The 23,024-nt window shown below is 48.6% G+C and overlaps 1 protein-coding gene across 1 annotated transcript in view; it reads right to left on the bottom strand.

The window, feature by feature from the left end:
- Positions 1-260: 260 nt before the first annotated feature.
- The window catches only part of LOC123998705 (E3 ubiquitin-protein ligase SMURF2), a 61,757-nt gene continuing 38,993 nt past the window's right edge, over positions 261-23,024 (bottom strand). Inside the window, exons 5-20 of the mRNA XM_046303795.1 lie at positions 20,820-20,885; positions 19,917-20,001; positions 19,326-19,409; positions 18,099-18,313; positions 16,824-16,908; positions 13,113-13,271; positions 12,912-12,965; positions 8,104-8,305; positions 6,379-6,482; positions 5,636-5,750; positions 4,864-5,042; positions 4,429-4,566; positions 4,053-4,173; positions 3,689-3,890; positions 2,997-3,072; positions 261-2,794 (exon numbers count right to left, since the gene is read on the bottom strand). Coding sequence (XP_046159751.1) covers positions 2,695-2,794; positions 2,997-3,072; positions 3,689-3,890; positions 4,053-4,173; positions 4,429-4,566; positions 4,864-5,042; positions 5,636-5,750; positions 6,379-6,482; positions 8,104-8,305; positions 12,912-12,965; positions 13,113-13,271; positions 16,824-16,908; positions 18,099-18,313; positions 19,326-19,409; positions 19,917-20,001; positions 20,820-20,885 — 1,985 coding nt within the window. The 3' untranslated portion in view covers positions 261-2,694. The remainder of the gene's footprint in view (positions 2,795-2,996; positions 3,073-3,688; positions 3,891-4,052; positions 4,174-4,428; positions 4,567-4,863; positions 5,043-5,635; positions 5,751-6,378; positions 6,483-8,103; positions 8,306-12,911; positions 12,966-13,112; positions 13,272-16,823; positions 16,909-18,098; positions 18,314-19,325; positions 19,410-19,916; positions 20,002-20,819; positions 20,886-23,024) is intronic.

The following is a 23,024-nucleotide window of genomic DNA, read 5'->3' on the forward strand; positions in this document are numbered from 1 at the left end:
AAAGTTGGAAACACAGAATCGTCTAGAATGTAATTGTATGCTGTAGCGTTAAGATTTCCCTTCACTGGAACTAAGGGGCCTCACCCACCAAACTTTACAGTTGGCATGGGTATTCGACCAATATCATTTGATTTGTGGAGTTATATCAGATGCAACCCAAAATACCGCTTTTGTCTTCACAATAGCGAAATTCAGCCCAAATCCTTTGAAAGCCCCCAAAACCTCTCACATACACAGACAAAAGACAAGGCACAGCCACATTCAAGGTGCCTCATATCATCTGACAAAGGCAAGTTTAATTAGACCTAAATGACACACAAAAATAAAATACTCTTACAAAAATGAGTGTTAAGTACATCTAATTGCATCAGTCAGCTATAAGAGATATAGTCCTGCTCGTGGATCATGCAAAAAAAAATTAAGCAACAAAAAGCTGCATCTCAAATTTGACTTGTTAATAAAAAAGTTCCATTCTTCAGGGAGGCAGCTATGGAGTAATGTAGAGAGATTGTGTAAGAAACAGACTGCCGAGGGATCTTTTTGTGCCACTTAAAGTAAATGAATATGTTTAGATATAAAATCAATCAGTCCATGACCTATCTGGTAAATAGATAGAAGTCACCTAGTACATACGGCGACAAATAGTTCTGTACGTGAAAAAAAAAAAAACTTAAGTTAAAGATAAATTACAGGTTGTGTGATCCACATTAATGAACAATATCCTATCACTGTACAAAGCACCATCTGAGGACACGTCACTTTGCATACACCTCTATAAAATAAAAAGATGAGCAATTCATTTTCAATGTATGCTAACTTTAAGAACAGTCCATGGTCATAGATCGCTAGACAGGCAGCCATTAAAAAAATAAGAAAACATTCAACAATTTGTTTGAATGAGTAGAAAATAAATATGTTCTTTCCCAAACCCATACTTGTAGAGCTAGGTTCAGGTGAGTAGAATTAGCAGGTTCATCTCATTCATTCAGATTTCATTTATAGCCAATATGGAGATATAGAAACCCAAAAATCACATGATAATGTCTACTGTTGGGTTACAATACATATGACAAATGTAGACTTTATAGCCACTCAACCTAATGTACTGTATTAGACATTCAACCATTACAGAGGAAAGGGTTTTGTATCTGACCACGTCAGCTCCCAAATAATACAACAACTAATATGACATCTCCTGAGAATGTGGCTTGAGGTCTGAGTGATGTTTGTTCAATTCATTGCAACGTTTTGTATGTAGTTTGCTATGCTCCCATCTCAGCCCCAGGTATAAGACTGGTTGCCAATATCTTGAAAGAAATGAGCAAACTGCTATCTTATTTAGCACCAGAAGACCATAACCGGAAGGTAGTAGTAGTTATTTGCCAGAATGACAAGAGTAGCACTTACAAAAGATGTGTGTAATCTTCACATAACAAAATGCATCAGGGTAGCAGGGACTCTTAGCCATTATTTTGTGGGGACAGAGAAGATCCCTATGAAGAAACAATCATGAAATCATGAGAAAGGTCTATGGAACTCATCATACATACCCCATCACAAGTACCTACTGGATGATGTCACTGGAATTTAAAGGGTCAGGTTAATATCTAAATAGTTGAAAAGATTCAGTCAAAAGTATTATGGCACTCAGAGGAGGACTGTGTGTATTAAAGACAACCCACCATTAAGACCACCTCTCTACTTACTGTGTAGGAAAGAGGCTATGTAAAGATTTCACCCACAGTAATCTAAGTGTACTTCTTTCAAGCTTTAAACAGCAACACTTCATATTTTCAAAAACAAATCTGGAATAATGGTAAAAGCTTTCTGAAATATAACAGAAATAAATTATATATATATTACATATCATTTTAGTGTTTCTTTTTTCATTTTCCCATTATATAAAAATAACACCATTCAAGCTATTTATTTAAATTTCCAAACAAGTTAACATGTCAGACATGTGACACTGGTTTCTGGGAATGGAGCGCAGAAAACCAGCCCGCTTTCTTTGGACAGGGTCGTTGACAATGGGGCCCTGCATGTCGTTCTCCATAAGGCCAAGTTCTGAACATGTGCTCCAAAGTCCAGCCTCTGAGTGAAGATAGATGCCCCAAGAGTCCTCAGTGGTAGAAGAGGACTCAGTCACCAGGGGGTGCTAAGGAGCCTTCATGCTCCCTTCAGTCCCTGCCTCCAAACAAACCAAGCACCATTCAGTGTTGTTGGTAACCGTGGGTAACAATGTACTCCATCAAACCAGTGATACCAGTCTTGTTTATGTGGCCAATGTTTTGTTTAGTTGTGAACTTCATGTTCTGCTTGGTAAGATGGTAAGTAGCTACATGGAATACTGACTATTTTTTATAATGCTAAAACTAAACTTAATAAAAAAAGGAAGAGCCAGCCATTTTCGCAGTTCCACAAGTTAGTAAATAGTCTGAGTTATTAGCAGCTGAAAATGATATTTTTTAAAAGGGGGGGTTGGGGTGGGGAACCCCATGACAGACGAGACTGCTCGCTCAGGTCTCCTCTGCCCCCCCCTGGCCTGGCCACTATGTTCCTATTCTGGGCGAGAGAGTCCTTGGGCCACTGGACCCCAGATGCCCCCTTCCCCTGGGTGAACTGGATGGTGGGGTCTGACAATGTCGAGTTCCTCCACTCCTTGTTTATGCCGATCCCTGCTTCAGCAGCGTCTCACTCCACAGCAAAGCCACACGTCTCCTCGATAGCAGTGAGCAGCTTGTCATACAGCTTGTCATAGTTCTCGTAGGGAGGAATGTCGATCCGGTTGAAGCTGAACAAACAGAAGGCAAGAGAGACTTGAGCCTGAGCCTTTGGTATTAGGACCTCTCTATGTTCATGGTTAACAGATACATGGGTGGAAACCTAAACCTAAAGCATGATGTTGACATATAAATGTGCCCTTCCCAGCATTGACAAAGGCATACATTGATCCTGAAGGGCAAGCTGCAGGGTCAGAGCAGGCAGACACTCACCAGGTGTGGGCTTTGGGCAGGTTGTTGGAGCTGGCATCGATCTGGTGGATGGTGAAGAGTCGTGGGCCTGCAGCACCTGTAACTTATCAACAGTTACTGTGAAGCACAACGGCAGAGCACACTTCACTCACACACAAAAGACAGTACTGTACTGGACAGCTTTCTCAGCACTCTGCGGCGCCAAGTGTGGGCACTAAGAGCACTGGGTTTGTGTATGTTGTCATTGGCCTGCGCGGACCTTGGTATTTAGACCAGCAGCAGCGATGGTCCTGTTATGTAACATGGAAGAGCAGAGTGATGCGGCATGTCAGACAGGAAGAGCAGTGGATCACAGTGTGTTCCGCACGCCTGTCTGACAGACTGGACTTACTGAACTACTGGACTCTGCTCAGCCTGCTCTGCACAGAGATTTCAGCTCAGGCAACAACAACAACACACTGAGGCCTGCTGAGCTGCCTCGGGGTACAGTAGAGTATAATACAAACAACCCTCACCCATCTCCCTCTGGCATAAACATTCGTTACACTGTCATACCAAATGTTATAAGCCGTCATAACAATCAATATTACATGCCTTTAAGGGGTGGACAAGGGCAAGCTAAGCAACTCTCACAGTGAAGCGCAGTGAAACACTGAGAACCTAACTACGTAGCTACTGTACATGTCCCAGGAGGGTGAGTGCTGTGAGGGTACCTTGGAGGGCTTTGAAGCCTTGCAGGGGGACCCTGGAGGAGCCGGTGACAAACTGCAGCAACCTGGCCCGGCGCTCCTCATCGTACGACTCCACGGCCTTCCAGAACCACTTGACGATGTTGGTGTCAGGGGTGCAGTGCTTCAGCCGCGTGTTGGACTTCCAGTCGTTGATGTCGATCTTACCCAGGCCACACACTATGAGCTGAGGTGGAGAGAGGGAGAGAATGTGAAATGAAAGTCAAAGGGAAACTGTAGGGAGGAAATGGATGGGGAAAATGCTGATGTCTGGGAGAATGCAGTCCTTTGTAAAGGATGGACAGTGAAGGTAAGTACTGCTAGTCTGGGGGATGTGTCTCATTCATACCTCCAGCTCTTTCTCGTCGAAGGCCTTGAGGAGGTGCTGTGAGATGACCTCGTTGAAGCCCTTCTGCAGGGCCAGGAACTGAGCCTCGATGCCTCGCAGGAAACGCCAGTTCACATACAGCCTGTAGGGAACGAGGGAGAGATTCATACTGGAACGTGAAGGCAAAGTGATGATTCTGAGCCACTGAGGGTTATAATAGCAAAGCCTTTCACATGTACATTACTCCCTGATCCTAGGTCAGTTAACTGTGGCTGGTCATTTGCAGCTAAGCTCATTTGAAATCCAACAGTATCTCCTCCCTGCTGGGCTTGACTGTCGACTGCTAGACCAACTCTCTTCCTGTGTGGTGAGGAGGGGTCGGTGGGGGAGTACTCACCTGACATACTCCTTCTTGGTGTCCTGGGTGACCTGGATGATTTTGCCGTTGGGTTTGAGTTCGTGCTGGATGATCTCCCCGTAGGCATTGTGCTCCACACAGAAGGTGTGGTCCAACACGCCTGTGATGTCATTGTCCCTGAGAGGTGAGAGAGACGGACAGGGGAGTTAGAGAGAGATGGTGCTGGGGGAGGGGGAATTTTAATGTATGTATGGCTCAAAGTTCAGTTGAAGAGCTCATCATGTGTAGCTACATGATCATGAGTGTTTAAAAAGAAAAAGTACATCAGTAGATGTTATAGTTCACATACACCAAATTATTACCCGCTGAATTAAAATGAGCCATTACAAACTATTGTCATTAAAAACCATGTTAATCTCTGTGTGCGCATCTTGGTCTGTGTGAGGATGTTGTTCCCATTTCCTTCCTACTCACAGGATCCAGACCAGGCTGTTGTGGAGGTCTGGGTCCACTGACTCCATGTCGTCCAGGGTGATGGGTTTCCCCAGCAGCTGTTTGTAGAAGGGCAGGGTGAAGCCCCCGTCTATGTAGTGGCCGTGGAACACCGCCATTCCCATAATACGACCCACAAAGTGGAAGTAGGACAGGTGCTCCTGGGGAGGGGGACAGAAACACCTTTAGTCCTCTTAAACATTTCATAGTCCATTTAGCATGGCATTTCCCAGTCTTCAGAGAACTACCAAGATTGAGCAACTCAAATCCTAACTTAACATGCAACTCAAATGTTTTCTTAAGTCATGCATTGATGTCGATGGGAGATTTGCGCTATAGCTCAGATTTCTTCACACATGTCTTAAGTTAGGATTGGGCCCTTGGTAAATGATAAATACCTGCTATTCTTACAGTTGGGAATTTATTGCAGTGCGTAATCCAAAGGTTAGGACTCAAAAGGTGAGCAGCAGCATCCAAACTATTTCCCTTATGATGGATTTAACAATCAAATGCTATAGAGGCAGTAAAGAGTCTCAACACAGCAATTAAATAGTTGCCTAATTCATCGCCAGTCTCCAGGAGATCTAGCATCTAGCATGAGAACAGCTGATAGGGAAATGGAAGGCCAAACAAATAAACAGGCAGAGGAGAGACAGAGATTGTGCAAGACTAGAGCAGATGAGTGGTCCGTGTGACCTGGTCTTTCACATCACAGCGGGGCGGGCTGGTGGTGGCGTCCGGGCCTCTGACTCACCGGGTTGACGGCTGAGTCGGGGTTAATCTGCAGGGTGTAGATGTCATCGCGGGAGTACTGGAACAGGCCGTAGTACGGATTCAGCATCTCATGGGACAGCAGATACAGCCACTCCCTGCACACACAGGAGACACAGAGAGGGACAGATAAAGAGAGACAGACGATGAGAACATCCATTGTTAAATCTCTTGATCCATTAAATATTTTTTCAAGGCAGGGAACATCAATTTCAGAAAGTGAATACTCCATGGCAATTTAAAAAGCAGAAGTATAATTCTCAGATTAGGTGCTTTAAATCCATATGACCCCTTGGGGGCCAACCATGTTTCAGCAGATGGTGGCATTCAAATCAAAATCAAATCAAATGTTATTTGTCACATACTTCCTAAACAACCGGTGTAGACTAACAGTGAAATGCTTACTGATGGGCCCTTCCCAACAACGGAGAGAGAAGAATATAGAACAAATAATAACACGAGGAATAAATACACAATGAGATAACTTGGCTATATGCTTGAGTCAAAAGAGTTGGTGCAAAGAGGGTCAATGCAGATAGTCCGGGCAGCTATTTGGTTAACTAGTTAGCAGTCTAATGTCTTGGTGTAGAAGCTGTTTAGGTCCTGTTGGTTCCAGACCTGGTGCATTTACTTCTCTAACACACAATATAAATCTTCTTTGTTCCATGATGATGCATATTGAGCATAACTTAAGTTTTTTCCTCATGCTTTGCTGTGGATTCCTACCTGGCCACTCCTCCGTAGTCCAGCCCCTCCTCCCCTTTAAACTTCACCATCAGTCTCTTCCACAGGTCCTTCGGCCTCATCTTCATCACCTGGCGGTAAGACTCCTGTAACACATAAAGAGATACACCATTGTAACGAACGGGACTGGGATGGAGGACTTTACCCCCAAACCTACTGAGTACTTCCATCAGAGACCATCTGGTAAATACTGTGCAGTCCAGGGTCTGTGGCCAGGGGGATGCATCTATCTGCACTGTAATGTCTGTGTGTGAGTGATGCTGGCTCTGGGGACCGAGCCAAAGAATAAACATTCCTGTGCTCTGTCATTTAGGACCTGCCTGGCTGGCCCCTACCTGCCTAGCAATGATGTACGCCCTCTCCTCCCCTGCGAAAGTAACCTGAGTGTCCAGTCCCCCCTTAATCAAAGCGCATTATCAGGAGGTGGGGGTGATAAGAGGTCATTCCCCAGCGCGACACATTCCAGCAAGAGATCCCGTGAGTCTCACTAATGCCCCCCCAACCCCTCCCATCGCCACTATCCCAGTCTCAGTGGCTCATGGGAAACGGCGTAGGAATGCAGAGCATGAGTCTGGCCGAGTCTGGCCAAGCCTGGCCTGTCTGCCTGTCCTAAACATGCAAACCAATGACCAAAGACCTGTGCAATTCCAAGTTGCTTCAAGCTGAAGACAAAAAAAACGAAGAAAATAAGGAACTGTCCTGAAACAGTTCCTTCGCCAGATGGGGCTTCTGTAGAACATTAGACAGCGGTGTTTTAGTAACAAACTTTCCCCCTGGTACTCAGAGTCTGGGATCATTACACCCCACTCTGGGTTGGTGCGTTCACCCCACATGCCGAGTGCTGCAGACACAGGCCCACAATGTCCAGCACATTCCAAGTGTCGGGGACAGTCTCATTAAAAGTGGATTGGGAGAATAATAGTAAACAGACACAACAGAAGAGTGGAACAATAACACCGCTTTCTCCCCAGAGCTGGTCCACCGTGCCCTCCAGTTACACTGAGGATGTGTCAGTGGTGACACCAGACAAATAAGGCCTCTTATCTTCAATAGAATGTACACACTGAGACAGCTTGACAGTCCACCAGCTGACACTTGCCCACACAGTCGTATTTCTAACAGTTCGGCGTGTCCAGAAAAGCAATGAAGTTATGTCTAGCCTTAAAATCCACCCCCATCTCCCTTTCGTGTTGAGATCAGCCAACAAAAACGTCTTCCTTCAGATTAACAGACAAAGCTGTTCCAGCACATTCCATCACATATTTTACGAGGGTCATGTAGTCTGTTGCAGGTGTTGTTGCTCTGAGGCTCCACACCTCCCAAACTAGAAAACCTCCCCACTGAGGAGTGCACTTCACAAAAGCCTAATTTCAAATACGAGGTCTGCCTTGGATATGAACATACTCTCTTCACACGTCATAGATAATAGCATGGTGGATAACGCCGTGGCAGAAACATGACGAGCAACGACCTTGAGAGGAGAGGGAAGTAGAGGATGGGAAAACCATTGCCTGAGGTTTGAAAGTGAGGTAAAATATCTGGTGTAATAAACTTTTACAAGTGCAAATGAGAGTGAGGAAAATGTCCAGAGTTGATGCTTTCCTTCAGGATCGAGATAATTAGTATTACTGAAGAGGTTGACTAAAGAGTCAATAATGCTGGTTGTGTTCAAGAACTGAGGGAATAACACTAATTTGACGGTCTCACCTCAAAGATCTCCTCGCGGGACACCTCTATGCGGCAGTGGCCTGCCTGGGGCTGCTGCTGGGACAGCTCCTGGCGGAGGATCTTCAGCTTCTGCACCAGGTCCCTCTTGTACTTGGGCACCGTGAGGCACTCGGCCTCCTCCGGCAGATTACCTGGAGACACCAGTACCTGCTGGGCCTGCTCCTTCAGCTGGATCTGACGGCTGGGGATGGAGAAAAAAAGAAAGAGACGGAGAGGGAAAGATCATTGCTGAGACTTGGGGTCGTAACAACACGTACAGGTACACAAAAATAAAACACCACAAAAACAATAAAACCCAGAAACCCTAACAACTCCAAATAAAGCCAGGCAGGAATTCTGCCTCCCTCCTTTTTGCTGACTGGAGAACAAGAGGTAAACGCACCGAGGTCACCTGGGAAGCACATCAAGTCAAACAAGCTGCCATATGCCCACAGGCATAGGTGGAGGTGTTATTTCTGAACAAGCACACATGAGGCGGCAGACCCAGAGGGTGGTGTGATGTGTCCGTAGGTGCCACATTGTCTGTCTGAGGTGCAGCCAGTGACCCTTCCTCCACGACCCGCCAGGCTCTCCATACAAACGGCTCTGTCGTACGCTCCCCGTGGGCAACTCTGTGGGCCCCTGCGGTGCTGGGCTCTGCCAGCTCACAGGTGTGTGCCATTCCACCTCCCCTCCCCACCTGGCCCCAAGATGGTCTCAGAGAGAGAGAGAGAGAGCACGGCACAGACAGAGAGAAAATAGACAGTTCTACAGGGGGGGAAGCAAAATGTGGCCACAGCAAGAGACATCTGCAAATAGATTCAGTGTCGGTCTCATTCTGCACTGAGCAGTGAGGGTTCAATGAGGGTGTCCATAGACCTCATGTCTTCATCTTAAATTGTTCAGGAAGGTTCTTTATTTGTTTATTAACAGGAGTGACATTTCAATGCAAGTTCCTTCATTGCTGACTATAAGAAACCAATAAATGATCAACCAAGTTGTGTAGGGTCCCTAACAGCTAAGACGACCACCTCAGTGGGTGGCTGTAACTGTGATGACACATCAGTGTAGAACAGTTAACCTCCAAATCAAAAGACAGGCTATGAGTATGATCTGTGCTGGTAGTGAACAAGGTTCTTCACTTCTGCCCAAATTTCTGGCATGAGTGAACTTCTGAACCACTGCACTGGTGGTAGAAGGCTCTTCTGCTCAGAAACAGAAACACCATCACACACAGACACACAGAATCAAAAGGCCCTTTATGGAGCCAGAGCTGGAGGATTATTTGCATGCTGGCCTTTTGCACTTTAGTGGGGCGTAGTGGGCACACTCACCCCCTGAGCAGGGTCATAAACACCAGGCTGTATAGCCGGCCACAAAGAGTTGTGTGTGTGTGTGAGTGAGAGAGAGAGTGAGGGGCAGAGTTTGTAAAGACATCTGCATGCTTCCCAGACGGAAAAGTTCAGAAGATCGTATGCATATATTATGACAGCATTTTGTGACGTTTTGAACTTGTTAGTCTTCTTCTTCTCTTGTTCGGGCACACAACATTTTTTCTTGCCGAAGTCTACACCCCTTTGTCTGTGATTGGTCAACAGTAGGGATTCTTCAGTAAAGTCTTTGTTGTCATTCAACCAGAGATGACTCGTTTTCATGCACATCTTTTCATTTAGAAATATTACTGCACCAAACATCTTAGCTAAGATTTCCTCGGCAAAAACATCTAAATGAATGACAGATTTCTTGAGGTACCGTAAATTAATTGTAACTATTTGGAGGAAGTGTATACTGGCTACGGTACCATTACGGTACCATTGCTGCTTTCAAGCGAATGCCAGCACACTCGTTCGGGTCGCCTAGCTGACTACGGCTAGCTGCCAGGCCGAAATGAAGCATGCTGACACCTTATGTATGTGGGAAGTGTGAGAGAGGGTAAGCAGAGAGGCTATGACAGGAGAATCATGGAGCAACAACCCATCCTGGCTAAATAGATGTACATAGGCCCAAAAAGTACAGGATCATATAATATTGGATAGGCCAAAACCACTGAAATCATTTTTTACAACTCTGAAAATCTATTTCTGTCTGGGACACCTACCAAACACCTGCCATTCACTCTACTATACAAAACCAGACAACCTTTTATTAGGTAAAAATGTCATGAAATATGGCAAATACACAATCCTAGCTCTCAAAAAGATTTGTTTGGTGGGTCATACACTGAGCAGGAGTAATAGACAGTCATGTAGCAGCCATCCTGATCTTTATATCCACACACCATAATACACAGTGACAGCTTATTCTAAGGACTGACTGCTCTAGACTCCCACTGTCTTTGGCCTCGTCTAGCTGAGCTGAGCTGAGCTGGCCACTTCCTGCGATCCCGGAGAGCAGCAGGGCCCCATAGGGCACTCCAGTCCTCCTCCTCAATCCCTTTATTTCCTGCAGACTAGACTCAGAGGGAGCGAGGGAAAGTTGGGGAGGGTGGAGGTAGGAAGGGCTGCCTCCGGACAGCACCCAAACAGAGAGGAAGAATCAGACAGAGAGAGGGGAGGTACCGAGCCACAGAGCAGCACTCCCTCCAGTTTCACTCATAAATCAAACATTCCTGCCCCGCCACACACACACACACAGCCTAGTGCGCATTCTCTCTATTTCTAACTTGTTTTAAGAGAGTAAGATGGCGTGGTGTGTTACCTGCTGAAGCTCAGACAGTAATACAGTGAACTCAGTGTAAAGCTAGAGAACACTAGACCCCTGGGAGCTGATCCTCTGAGTGTTCATGCCAGAGTTCAGTGGGAAGATCTGAGGCCCAACAAGGATTTTGTTACCTATTGTCCAGTGACCAGGTTTAGAGAGATTGCAACATATCAGGGTGAGTCTAACCAAAAACGTATTGTGGCCCGCTGAGGCAATGTCTTTAGCAAATAAAAGGGGTAATAAACAATAGCTTGAAGGACACGTATATATCAAACATTTTCTTGGGATGACAGCATGAGGGGTGAGAATTTCTGAAATCGTTTTCCTTGATAAAAGGCAGATGTCTTGATGGAAAACCACGCCGGCCTTCTGATTTCTTTTCCAGAGTTTTGTCGCTGGTTGGAATGTCACTCCCACCCCTCGTCTCAGCCAGAGTCCAGCTTCTCTGCTCCACAGAGGTCCGTGAGGGGACAAAATCAGAGAAGGTATTCTCAGATAGGATGATCCAGTCAGACTGGCTCAGGCCCATGAGCCCTCTGCTAACCAGCAGACTGCACACTCCAAACCTCTGAGCCACCATCCAATGTGTTACATTAGTGCACACCTAGAGATCCTGTCGGCTTCGTTAACACAGGCACCCCTAATTCTGATATTTTTTTTTCATTCATTGGTCTTTTGACCAATCAGATCAGCTCTGAAAAAGATCTGATGTGATTAGTCAAACTAGCAACTAGTGGGAAAAAAATCTGAATTGGGCTGCATGTGTAAATGCAGCCTTAGGTTCTCCAAGACAAAGCCAAGGGTTTCTTCCTTTAAAGCAGAACCCAGGGAAGGTATGTGGTTGGACCCAGGGCTCATCGTACATCATTCTAATAGCCACAGACACGCTCTTGGCTCAGCTTAAACACCTTCCATTTCAATATAATTATTCCTCTCAAACAAAGACATCAATAACCTAGAAAACTCTAATTCCCAACTTTAAAGTGAAATAATAATCAGATCAGTGCTTTTTAAAGACAAGAAACACTGTGCACTGCTTTTCACACATCTGGACATTATTGTGCTTAAGACAAGATTCCTGCATTACAAACATACATGGCGTGCCAGCCTGGGATTTTATATGACTTTCAGAGGACCGCAGAAAAAGCACCAAAGTCCCAAACAAGTTCTTTGATCTGTCAGAACAGGGGAAAATAACACCAGATCTTTTCATCGGTGCATTCCGCCTCTACTGGCACGGAGCAGGAATGAGGTCAGACGGAGGAGGCCCACCAAAGCCCATACTCTGCTCCACCTTTACACTGCACTGTGGGTAATGCTGCAGCTATCGTTACATGGGCCGTGTTTGAACAGCAGCGAGAAAAAGTTCTGAAGCGCATGCACTGACGAACACTGCACACACAGGCACGCACCAGCACACACACACCAAAACACACTTTCACGCACACAGGCACGCACCAGCACACACACATCAAAACACGCACGCACGCACACACACACACACACACACACACACACACACACACACACACACACACACACACACACACACACACACACACACACACACACACACACACACACACACACACACACACACACACACACACACACACACACACACACACACACACACACACACAATTCATTCATTGACTCGGACATCAAATTTATGCTCCGTTTCCTTGACGTAAGACGCTCCTCAGCCATAGACACATCAGTCTTGGTTTCCACATTGCTATCTGATGTTGAGCCAAAACAAGCTTTGTGACGGATTGTGTGCTAAAACCCCTGCATGATCAAAACCGCTGCCGGGCGGTGGAATGCAGCCTTGTGCGTGCAGTGTGTGTGTGTCTGGATGGGTGAGGTTGTGTGTGGGAGTGTGTGTGCACAGGAGAAAGGCTGCTCTGATAGCTGAACCCCAACAGGTGTTTAACACACCTTGGCACTGGACTCCCCTGTAAAACATCCTGTGTGGGGGAGTCAATATGTCTGTGTGTGTATCTGTGTGTGTCTGTCTGTGTGCAGTCTGTTCTGTCTCTCCAGAACCAAGTGTTGGAGAAATAGAGGTCGGCCACAGAATAGAGGGGGGAAATAGAGGGCCTCACCTGATCGGACTGTTCTGAATTTCGATGCCGCTGCGGGAACCATTGGGGCTTGGGCTGCAGAACACAAAACACCACAGTTACACAGCCACACTGCCAGCCAGTCATACAGTACAGTTCTCCCTCAACTACTCATTTAATCTGGGCTGTTATGAGGCTCTGGACCATGTTTAATTTGTGGCGCTGGTATAACCCGATACTCACTTAAGGACTAGATGCAGGTTGGCGGAGAGGCGCGGGTCTGTGAACTGCGTGGTGCGGTTGTTATGGTCCACAAAGTAGACCCGGCCGGTGGCTGTGTTCCTGATCTCCCAGCCAGGGGGCAGTGGGCCCAGCTCCTCACAGTTTACATTACTCAGGTCTCTGGGAAGCACAAATCCCCAACACAGTCAGAGGTGAAGGGCAGAAAATAAAAATAATCAAAGAATGAGACGTAAGACCAATCAAAGTCAGGGAATGAAGCAGACCTCAAGGCTGAAGGTAACTGGGAAACAAAGAGGCGAGAAAAGATTCCAAAACGACACCACTTTTATTCCATTCTTCTTCTTCCTGTCTAAATTACTTATTGCTGCCATGCAATCCTTTCAGCTGGACTCCTTTAGCTGTCTGTGGAGAGCAACTAAGAAATGACAGCAGCCCCACTTCAGCGGTAGTGAGTTATCGGACTGAGGCCCAGCCAAATGATCAAGCCTCTCAGCACTGGGAGCTTGGCAGCCCAGCATCTGCTGCACACACAACCAGGGTGTGGCGTGACCAAGAGGATAGCATCAAGTGCAAGAAAAACGGCATCTATCACACGTATTTCCACGGGGGCAAGAGAACGGCATCTATCACACGTATTTCCACGGGGGCAAGAGAACCGCATCTATCACACGTATTTCCACGGGGGCAAGAGAGCGGCATCTATCACACGTATTTCCACGGGGGCAAGAGAACGGCATCTATCACACGGATTTCCACGGGGGCAAGAGAGCGGCATCTATCACACGGATTTCCACGGGGGCAAGAGAACGGCATCTATCACACGGATTTCCACGGGGGCAAGAGAACGGCATCTATCACACGTATTTCCACGGGGGCAAGAGAACGGCATCTATCACACGGATTTCCACGGGGGCAAGAGAACGGCATCTATCACACGGATTTCCACGGGGGCAAGAGAACGGCATCTATCACACGTATTTCCACGGGGGCAAGAGAACGGCAACGTCTTGGTATTTTTCAATCACTGACTTTCTTTCTATTGACTCTATTCCCAGTAGAATTACACGTTGATGTGTGTTCTCCTCTGGGCCTGAGGTAATCCATGAAACACACATGCCTGAGTGAGTGGCGTCTCTGAGCCACATGTACAGTAGGGCTGAAGGCTGTGTGCTGAGGGTATGGAGGCAGAGGGCGTGCCAGAGGTGTCTGCTGTGAATCCTCTCAGATCCCTGTGGTTTACATTTACATGCCATTTAGTGGACTCTTTTATCCAAAGCGGCTTAAAGTCATGAGTGTATACATTTACATACGGGTGGTCCCGGGAATCGAACCCACTATCCTGCCATTGCAAGCACCATACTCTACCAACTGAGCGACAAAGGACTGTGACACCAGCCCTCTATCGTAGCTTGTCAGCATGTAATTTGCAGCATATTTACAGAAGGGTCCGGACAAGCCTGAGGAGAGCCAGCCACTGATTGTCCATCCCATGAAAGAAACATAGGTGGGGGTAGGTGATGCTGTATATCAACAGCCTCACCCAAACCTGCATGAAACTACATTACAGCATCCCAGATCATCATGTTTTTGTCATCAGCCTCAAATCATTTGTGTTGGAAATACTTAATGAGTGTACTGGGTATAGTGTACACAGTATGTATGTGTTCAGAAGTGGTGCTGGGTATACCGGGGCACTGTGTGTTCAGACAGTGGTGCTGGGTATACCTGGGCACTGTGTGTTCAGACAGTGGTGCTGGGTATACCTGAGCACTGTGTGTTCAGACAGTGGTGCTGGGTATACAGTGGGGCAAAAAAGTATTTAGTCAGCCACCAATTGTGCATGTTCTCCCACTTAAAAAGATGAGAGGCCTGTAATTTTCATCATAGGTACACTTCAACTATGACAGATAAAATGAGAATTCCCCCCCCCAGAAAATCACATTGTAGGATTTTTTATGAATTTATTTTCAAATTATGGTGGAAAATAAGTATTTGGTCAATAACAAAAGTTTCTCAATACTTTGTTATATACCCTTTGTTGGCAATGACAGAGGTCAAATGTTTTCTGTAAGTCTTCACAAGGTTTTCACACACTGTTGCTGGTATTTTGGCCCATTCCTCCATGCAGATCTCCTCTAGAGCAGTGATGTTTTGGGGCTGTTGCTGGGCAACACGGACTTTTAACTCCCCCCAAAAATTTTCTATGGGGTTGAGATCTGGAGACTGGCTAGGCTACTCCAGGACCTTGAAATGCTTCTTACGAAGCCACTCCTTCGTTGCCCGAGCGGTGTGTTTGGGATCATTGTCATGCTGATAGACCCAGCCACGTTTCATCTTCAATGCCCTTGCAGATGGAAGGAGGTTTTAAATCATAAACTCACGATACATGGCCCCATTCATTCGTTCCTTTACACGGATCAGTCGTCCTGGTCCCTTTGCAGAAAAACAGCCCCAAAGCATGATGTTTCCACCCCCATGGTTCACAGTAGTTATGGTGTTCTTTGGATGCAACTCAGCATTATTTGTAACTCAGCATTCAAACACGACGTGTTGAGTTTTTACCAAAAAGTCATATTTTGGTTTCATCTGACCATATAACATTCTCCAAATCTTCTGGATCATCCAAATGCTCTCCAGCAAACTTCAGACGGGCCTGGACATGTACTGGCTTAAGCAGGGGGACACGTCTGGCACTGCAGGATTTGAGTCCCCGGCGGCGTAGTGTGTTATTGATGGTAGGCTTTGTTTCTTTGGTCCCACCTCTCTGCAGGTCATTCACTAGGTCCCCCCGTGTGGTTCTGGGATTTTTGCTCACCGTTCTTGTGATCATTTTGACCCCACGGGGTGAGATTTTGCGTGGAGCCCCAGATCGAGGGAGATTATCAGTGGTCTTGTATGTCTTCCATTTCCTAGTAATTGCTCCCACAGTTGATTTCTTCAAACCAAGCTACTTACCTATTGCAGATTCAGTCTTCCCAGCCTGGTGCAGGTCTACAATTGTGTTTCTGGTGCCCTTTGTCAGCTCTTTGGTCTTGGCCGTAGTGGAGTTTGGAGTGTGAATGTTTGAGGTTGTGGACAGGTGTCTTTCATACTGATAACAAGTTCAAACAGGTGCCATTAATACAGGTAACGAGTGGAGGACAGAGGAGCCTCTTAAAGAAGAAGTTACAGGTCTGTGAGAGCCAGAAATCTTGCTTGTTTGTAGGTGACCAAATACTTATTTTCCACCATAATTTGCAAATAAATTCATAAAAACTCCTACAATGTGATATTCTGGATTTTCCCCCCTCATTTTGTCTGTCATAGTTGAAGTGTACCTATGATGAAAATTAAAAGCCTCTCACCTTTTTAAGTGGGAGAACTTGCACAATTGGTGGCTGACTAAATACTTTTTTGCCCCACTTTACATGGGCACTGTGTGTTCAGACAGTGGTGGTGGGTATACCTGGGCACTGTGTTTTCAGACACAGTGGTGGTGGGTATACCTGGGCACTGTGTGTTCAGACAGTGGTGGTGGGTATACATGGGCACTGTGTGTTCAGACAGTAGTGGTGGGTATACATGGGCACTGTGTGTTCAGACAGTGGTGGTGGGTATACCTGGGCACTGTGTGTTCAGACAGTGATGGTGGGTATACCTGGGCACTGTTTTCAGACAGTAGTGGTGGGTATACATGGGCACTGTGTGTTCAGACAGTGGTGGTGGGTATACCTGGGCACTCGAGGGTCGTGCCATGTGCTGACTCCTGTCTGGGTGTGGAGGAAGTAGACCTGGCCCTGCTGCGTGGTCCTCTGCTCTGTAACGGGGGAACAATAGCATGGCTACTCATACAGGTATAAGAGGTACAGAGCAATGGTTACAGACAAGTACACACATGTGAGAGATGATTGAGAGAGAGGGATGAATGAGAGATGAGAGAGAGATGAGTGAGAGATGAGTAAGAGGGTGAGAGATGAGTGAGAGAGATGAGTGAGTGGGAGATGAGTGAGAGAGTGAGAGATGAGCGAGAGATGTGAGTGGATGATAAGGAAAATAAAGCTGTTAGTTATACATTTGTTCCACCGTGAGGATTGTTATTGGTGCGTCAATGTGCGTGTGCGTATCTTGATCCGAGTGTGTGTGGAAGCGTAAGAGAGATCACACAGATGGAGATAAAAGCAGGGATTGAGTCAGTTTGGATCCCAGTTGCGGGGCTGACAGGGGGAGAAGATAGTAGTCTGTGTGTTGGTGAGCTCATTCATCACAGCTTGACAGAGATATTTCCATGAGCTTGGAAGCTCTTCTCTGGCATTCCTTAGGACCCACCGCCCTCCTCTCTAACATACGTGTACATAACTCCCCCCCCCACCCCGCCGAGCATCGATGCACCCAATGCATTCGACACAGAGTGACACTTCTTGGCCCGCCACTGGGGCTGCTGACAGCGGTTCAAAGGAGCTGCCCAAAAAGAGACAGCACCCTTCTAATCTTGAAGAGCTGGGCTGGGCTGCTGTCATTTAGTCCTCTTGCCAGCACTCCTAAATCCTCAGCAAGACTACACAGTGTCTGAATATCAAGCAGCCGCCCATGGGCTGCATGTGAGGAAGGAGAGAGGAGAGGGAGGAGTGAGTGGCAGCCGCCAGACTTTAACTGCTAGATCGATTCAATTAGTTCTTTAAAATGGGGCCTGTCAGGCTGCTTATGCTGCGCTGCAGAGTCATGGTGGCTGTGCTGTTGGGACTGAATAGGGACACAGATTAGCAGGATGATTCAGCTGAGCGTTGGGCTGAAGAGAGGAGGAGGGAGGCAGTTAACACTGAGGCATTGCAATGACGACACAGGTCTTAAAACAGAAGGAGACGTCTCTCATAGAGGATGTTCATAATACAGAATGCTCCAGTCTCGTGGCTGTGGGAACCAAAGTGGTCGTCCTATAGTGTGATTGTGTGTATGTTGGTGTATGTCCGGTGTGTCCATATTGTGTGTTAGAATCCTCTTTCCACTAACCGTATCCCTCGGGCAGGTCTGGGGGTGTGTGGAGGTGTGTCCTGCTCATGTAGTTCCTGTGTCTCTGGGAGCGGACGCGTCTCTCCTGGGCCCGCTGGTCGCTGGACGGGACACACGGAATGGTGGGCGTGGCCCCGTTGGTGCTCAAGATGGGCGTGTTCTCATCCACGATGCAGCTGAGAGGCCGGCCCGGGCTGGAGTACTCCGACGCAGGCCTAGGAGAGACAGGGAACAGGAGGAGATCACAGTCAGACAGGGGGTTATAATATATCCTTCATGGTAGGTTTGTTCAAATCAGGCCCGTGTCTATTCATATTTTATATCTAGCTGTGCTTGTAATACGGTTAGATGCTAGGGCTAGACATTGGCTTGCTCCTGCTTTCTTAAGCATCATGAGGTCAGTGAGGCAGAGACACACACACACACACACACACACACACACACACACACACACACACACACACACACACACACACACACACACACACACACACACACACACACACACACACACACACACACACACACACACACACACACACACACACACACACACACACACACACACAGAGCAGTATTGAGTGAGGGGCCTGAGGCCAGCCTAGAACAGAGCAGAGTAACAGGAAGGGAGCTGATAAGGGAGCAAAGAGAGAGAGACTGTGGAGCAACAAGAGTCTTAGGGCCCCGTTCAATAGTCTGCAGTGTCTCCTAATACAAATTCAATGCTGTCTAGGTCATGGGGACTCATGCCTCATGCCATGGGTTTGAGGCAGGGTAGTGGGTAAGACTGTGTACTCACTCAGCCTGGACTCAGGGACAGACATAACATAGTAAATGTAAACTGGTCTCCCTCCATTTAGTGTATGTTACGAATTACAATTCGTATAATGTTACAAATTGCAATTTGTACAATATGTTAAGAATTTTCAATAGGTATGATATGTTAAGCTAGGCGGCTAATGTTAGCTAGGCTAGGAGTTAAGAATTAAGGTTAGGATGAGCTAATATGCTAAATAGTTACTAATTAGCAAAAATGCTAAAGTTCGGGTTGCTAGACATTCGCTATATAGGCCCACCCATCCTACTCGACCAACCTCCCTCCTTCAGTGTTTTGGCTTCAGTATCCTTATGTCTTATGTCATCATACCAAACCTATCATACTAATTTGAGTGTCACAGATTTACATTTACTAAGTTACATTAAGACTTTGAGGCCAGGCTGACTCACCTTGTAGGCCTCTCCCACTGTGTGGTGCGTGTGATGTGGTTCAAGTACTGGATTCGGCCGGACGCAGTCCTCCGCTCCTCCCAGCTGGATGCAGTAGATACAAACACACACACACACACACACACGTACAAAGCAGTGAGTGGACATTGAGGGCAACCAAGTTCAGGTAGTACCTTCTGTTTCACTCTGTTTCAAAACATTCCCCCTCTACTAAACATGACCCAGATATTCCCTACAGAGCTTCTTGCTAACTAATAGGATGCAGTCTCCCATCTACTCACCCAATTCCTCTGGCACACACCAACCCCAGACTAGACTCCCTAACCCCAGCCAACATCATTGGCTCAGTGCTGAGGTCAGTCGTGCTAAGCTGGTGAAGTGTCTGAACAGCAGAGCCTCTGGCTACTTAGATTGGAGTCTGGAACACCACACCACATGCTGTCTGGAACACTTTTGGTTGTGGGGCAGTGTGGTTATGATAGGCTCAGACTGGCCCTGTTGTGAGGGTATGATGTGGTGATAGTGGGTCCACTGTCCAGTACGGACAAATGTTAAATGGAGTTGTGGTGTGTTGGTGGGTAAGGTACTCACCCGTCTGGCAGGTCATTGTCAAACAGACGGCTGCAGTCCACCACTGGGCCTCCTGTGCCTATCCTGTCTCTGGACTGCAGGCTCACTTTGGACACAGAGACACATTCAGATACACATAGGAGAATGACTGGGTGGTAGAATCTCACTCTGTTCATGTCCTCTCATACCAGAGATTAAAACGGAACTATTTTAAAACTGTGAATTGCTGTATTGCAATACTGTAATGATGTTATATTTAGGGCTAAATGAGGAATCCATTTTTAAGAGGATCACATGGTCTAATCCTCTTGTGGGTGACAAGATGATCGTGTCTGGAAGTAGAAGTACCAGCCGTCTGCACTCTGACAGTGGCCTGACCAGTCCCGAATCCCAGTTCTGGAAAGGACCCAAGAAGTGAGTGGAGGGCACGTATCAATGCTAGACTCTATGTCTACTGTAGCTAGCTAACCCTGTCCTCTCTGCTACCACCCAGGCTGTTCAGTGCCCATGTTGGTGGGTCAGTGGTGCTGTGACTGTCTGTCACCAGGCCCTGTGTTGCAGATGGAAGTGCGGGCCGTCTGAAGTCAGAGGGAGGCGCTCATCAAGCCTGGTGTCAGAGGCACGGCACACTCAGGGGCAGCGCTCAATGCTTTACACACCAACGAATCACTGGGAAAATAAGTCACCCAGCAGGCTCAGGTTACTGGAGGGAGCCTACATGGTGTTGGGAGGGTTTCTTGTTCTCTTTCCTAGTTCTCTTTCTATGCGTGGTGGTCTAGTGAGGTCTTATCAGCATTATAAAAACAACTGTGGTTAGCCTGAGGTTCTAATAATGGACTGGTAACACTTCAGGTACATAACAGTGTTACGTGAATGGACATGAGTGTGTGGTCTGTGTGGCCTGCTGGTCACCGCTGTACTTACCCACTATCTGACCCCTCACTGTGTCACTGTCATTGAGGCCTAGCTTGTTCATGTCCAATCTCTGATCTGTGGAGGAGAGGGGAAGGAGGAGAGCGGGGGGAGAGAGGGGAAAGAGGAGAGCGGGGGGAGAGAGGGGAAGGAGGAGAGGGGGGGAGAGAGGGGAAAGAGGAGAGCGGGGGGGGAGAGAGGGAAAGAGGAGAGCGGGGGAGAGAGGGGAAAGAGGAGAGCGGGGGAGAGGGAAGGAGGAGAGCGGGGGAGAGAGGGGAAAGAGGAGAGCGGGGGAGAGAGGGGAAGGAGGAGAGCGGGGGAGAGAGGGGAAAGAGGAGAGCGGGGGGAGAGAGGGGAAGGAGGAGAGCGGGGGAGAGAGGGGAAAAGGAGAGCGGGGGGAGAGAGGGGAAAGAGGAGAGCGGGGGAGAGAGGGGAAGGAGGAGAGCGGGGGAGAGAGGGGAAAGAGGAGAGCGGGGGGAGAGAGGGGAAAGAGGAGAGCGGGGGGAGAGAGGGGAAAGAGGAGAGCGGGGGAGAGAGGGGAAGGAGGAGAGCGGGGGGAAAGAGGGAGCGGGGGGAAGAGGAGAGCGGGGGAGAGAGGGGAAGGAGGAGAGCGGGGGAAAGAGGAGAGCGGGGGAGAGAGGGGAAGGAGGAGAGCGGGGGAGAGAGGGGAAAGAGGAGAGCGGGGGAGAGAGGGGAAGGAGGAGAGCGGGGGGAGAGAGGGGAAGGAGGAGAGCGGGGAGAGAGGGGAAAGAGGAGAGCGGGGGAGAGAGGGGAAAGAGGAGAGCGGGGGAGAGAGGGGAAAGAGGAGAGCGGGGGAGAGGGGAAGGAGGAGAGCGGGGGAGAGAGGGGAAAGAGGAGAGCGGGGGGGAGGGGAAGGAGGAGGGGGAGAGAGGAGAGCGGGGGGAGAGAGGGGAAGGAGGAGAGCGGGGGAGAGAGGGGAAAGAGGAGAGCGGGGGGAGAGAGGGGAAGGAGGAGAGGGGGGGAGAGGGGAAAGAGGAGAGCGGGGGAGAGAGGGGAAGGAGGAGAGCGGGGGGAGAGAGGGGAAAGAGGAGAGCGGGGGGAGAGAGGGGAAAGAGGAGAGCGGGGGGAGAGAGGGGAAAGAGGAGAGCGGGGGAGAGAGGGGAAGGAGGAGAGCGGGGGAGAGAGGGGAAAGAGGAGAGCGGGGGAGAGAGGGGAAGGAGGGAGCGGGGGAGAGAGGAGAGCGGGGGAGAGAGGGGAAGGAGGAGAGCGGGGGAGAGAGGGGAAAGAGGAGAGCGGGGGGAGAGAGGGGAAAGAGGAGAGCGGGGGGAGAGGGGGAAGGAGGAGAGCGGGGGGAGAGAGGGGAAAGAGGAGAGCGGGGGAGAGAGGGGAAAGAGGAGAGCGGGGGAGAGAGGGGAAGGAGGAGAGCGGGGGAGAGAGGAGAGCGGGGGGAGAGAGGGGAAGGAGGAGAGCGGGGGGAGAGAGGGGAAAGAGGAGAGCGGGGGAGAGAGGGGAAGGAGGAGAGCGGGGGGAGAGAGGGGAAAGAGGAGAGCGGGGGAGAGAGGGGAAGGAGGAGAGCGGGGGGAGAGAGGAGAGCGGGGGGAGAGAGGGGAAGGAGGAGAGCGGGGGGGGAGAGAGGGGAAGGAGGAGAGCGGGGGAGAGAGGGGAAGGAGGAGAGCGGGGGGGAGAGAGGGGAAGGAGGAGAGCGGGGGGAGAGAGGGGAAGGAGGAGAGAGAAGAAGAGAGGAGAGAGAGGAAAGGGGGATCGATCACTGTCTGAGAGACATGTAAACTAGCATGGTGTTGGGAGGGTTTTTGTCCCCACAGACAAGTCCCTTTGCTCTGTATCATTTACATCACCCACAGTGAATTCCTCTCCACCCTCCCTTGGAGACTGGGTATGGGATATGTGCTGTTCCTCTCCCCCCTCCCTTGGAGGCTGGGTATGGGATATGTACTGTTCCTCTCCCCCCTCCCTCGGAGGCTGGGTATGGGATATGTACCGTTCCTCTCCCCCCCTCCCTTGGAGGCTGGGTATGGGATATGTACTGTTCCTCTCCCCCCCCCCTCGGAGGCTGGGTATGTGATATATACTGTTCCTCTCCCCCCTCCCTTGGAGGCTGGGTATGGGATATGTACCGTTCCTCTCCCCCCTCCCTTGGAGGCTGGGTATGGGATATGTACCGTTCTTCTCCCCCCTCCCTTGGAGGCTGGGTATGGGATATGTACTGTTCCTCTCCCCCCTCCCTCGGAGGCTGGG

The sequence above is a fragment of the Oncorhynchus gorbuscha genome, linkage group LG16 (genome assembly GCF_021184085.1).
Source record: "Oncorhynchus gorbuscha isolate QuinsamMale2020 ecotype Even-year linkage group LG16, OgorEven_v1.0, whole genome shotgun sequence".
Taxonomy (NCBI): Eukaryota; Metazoa; Chordata; class Actinopteri; order Salmoniformes; family Salmonidae; genus Oncorhynchus; species Oncorhynchus gorbuscha.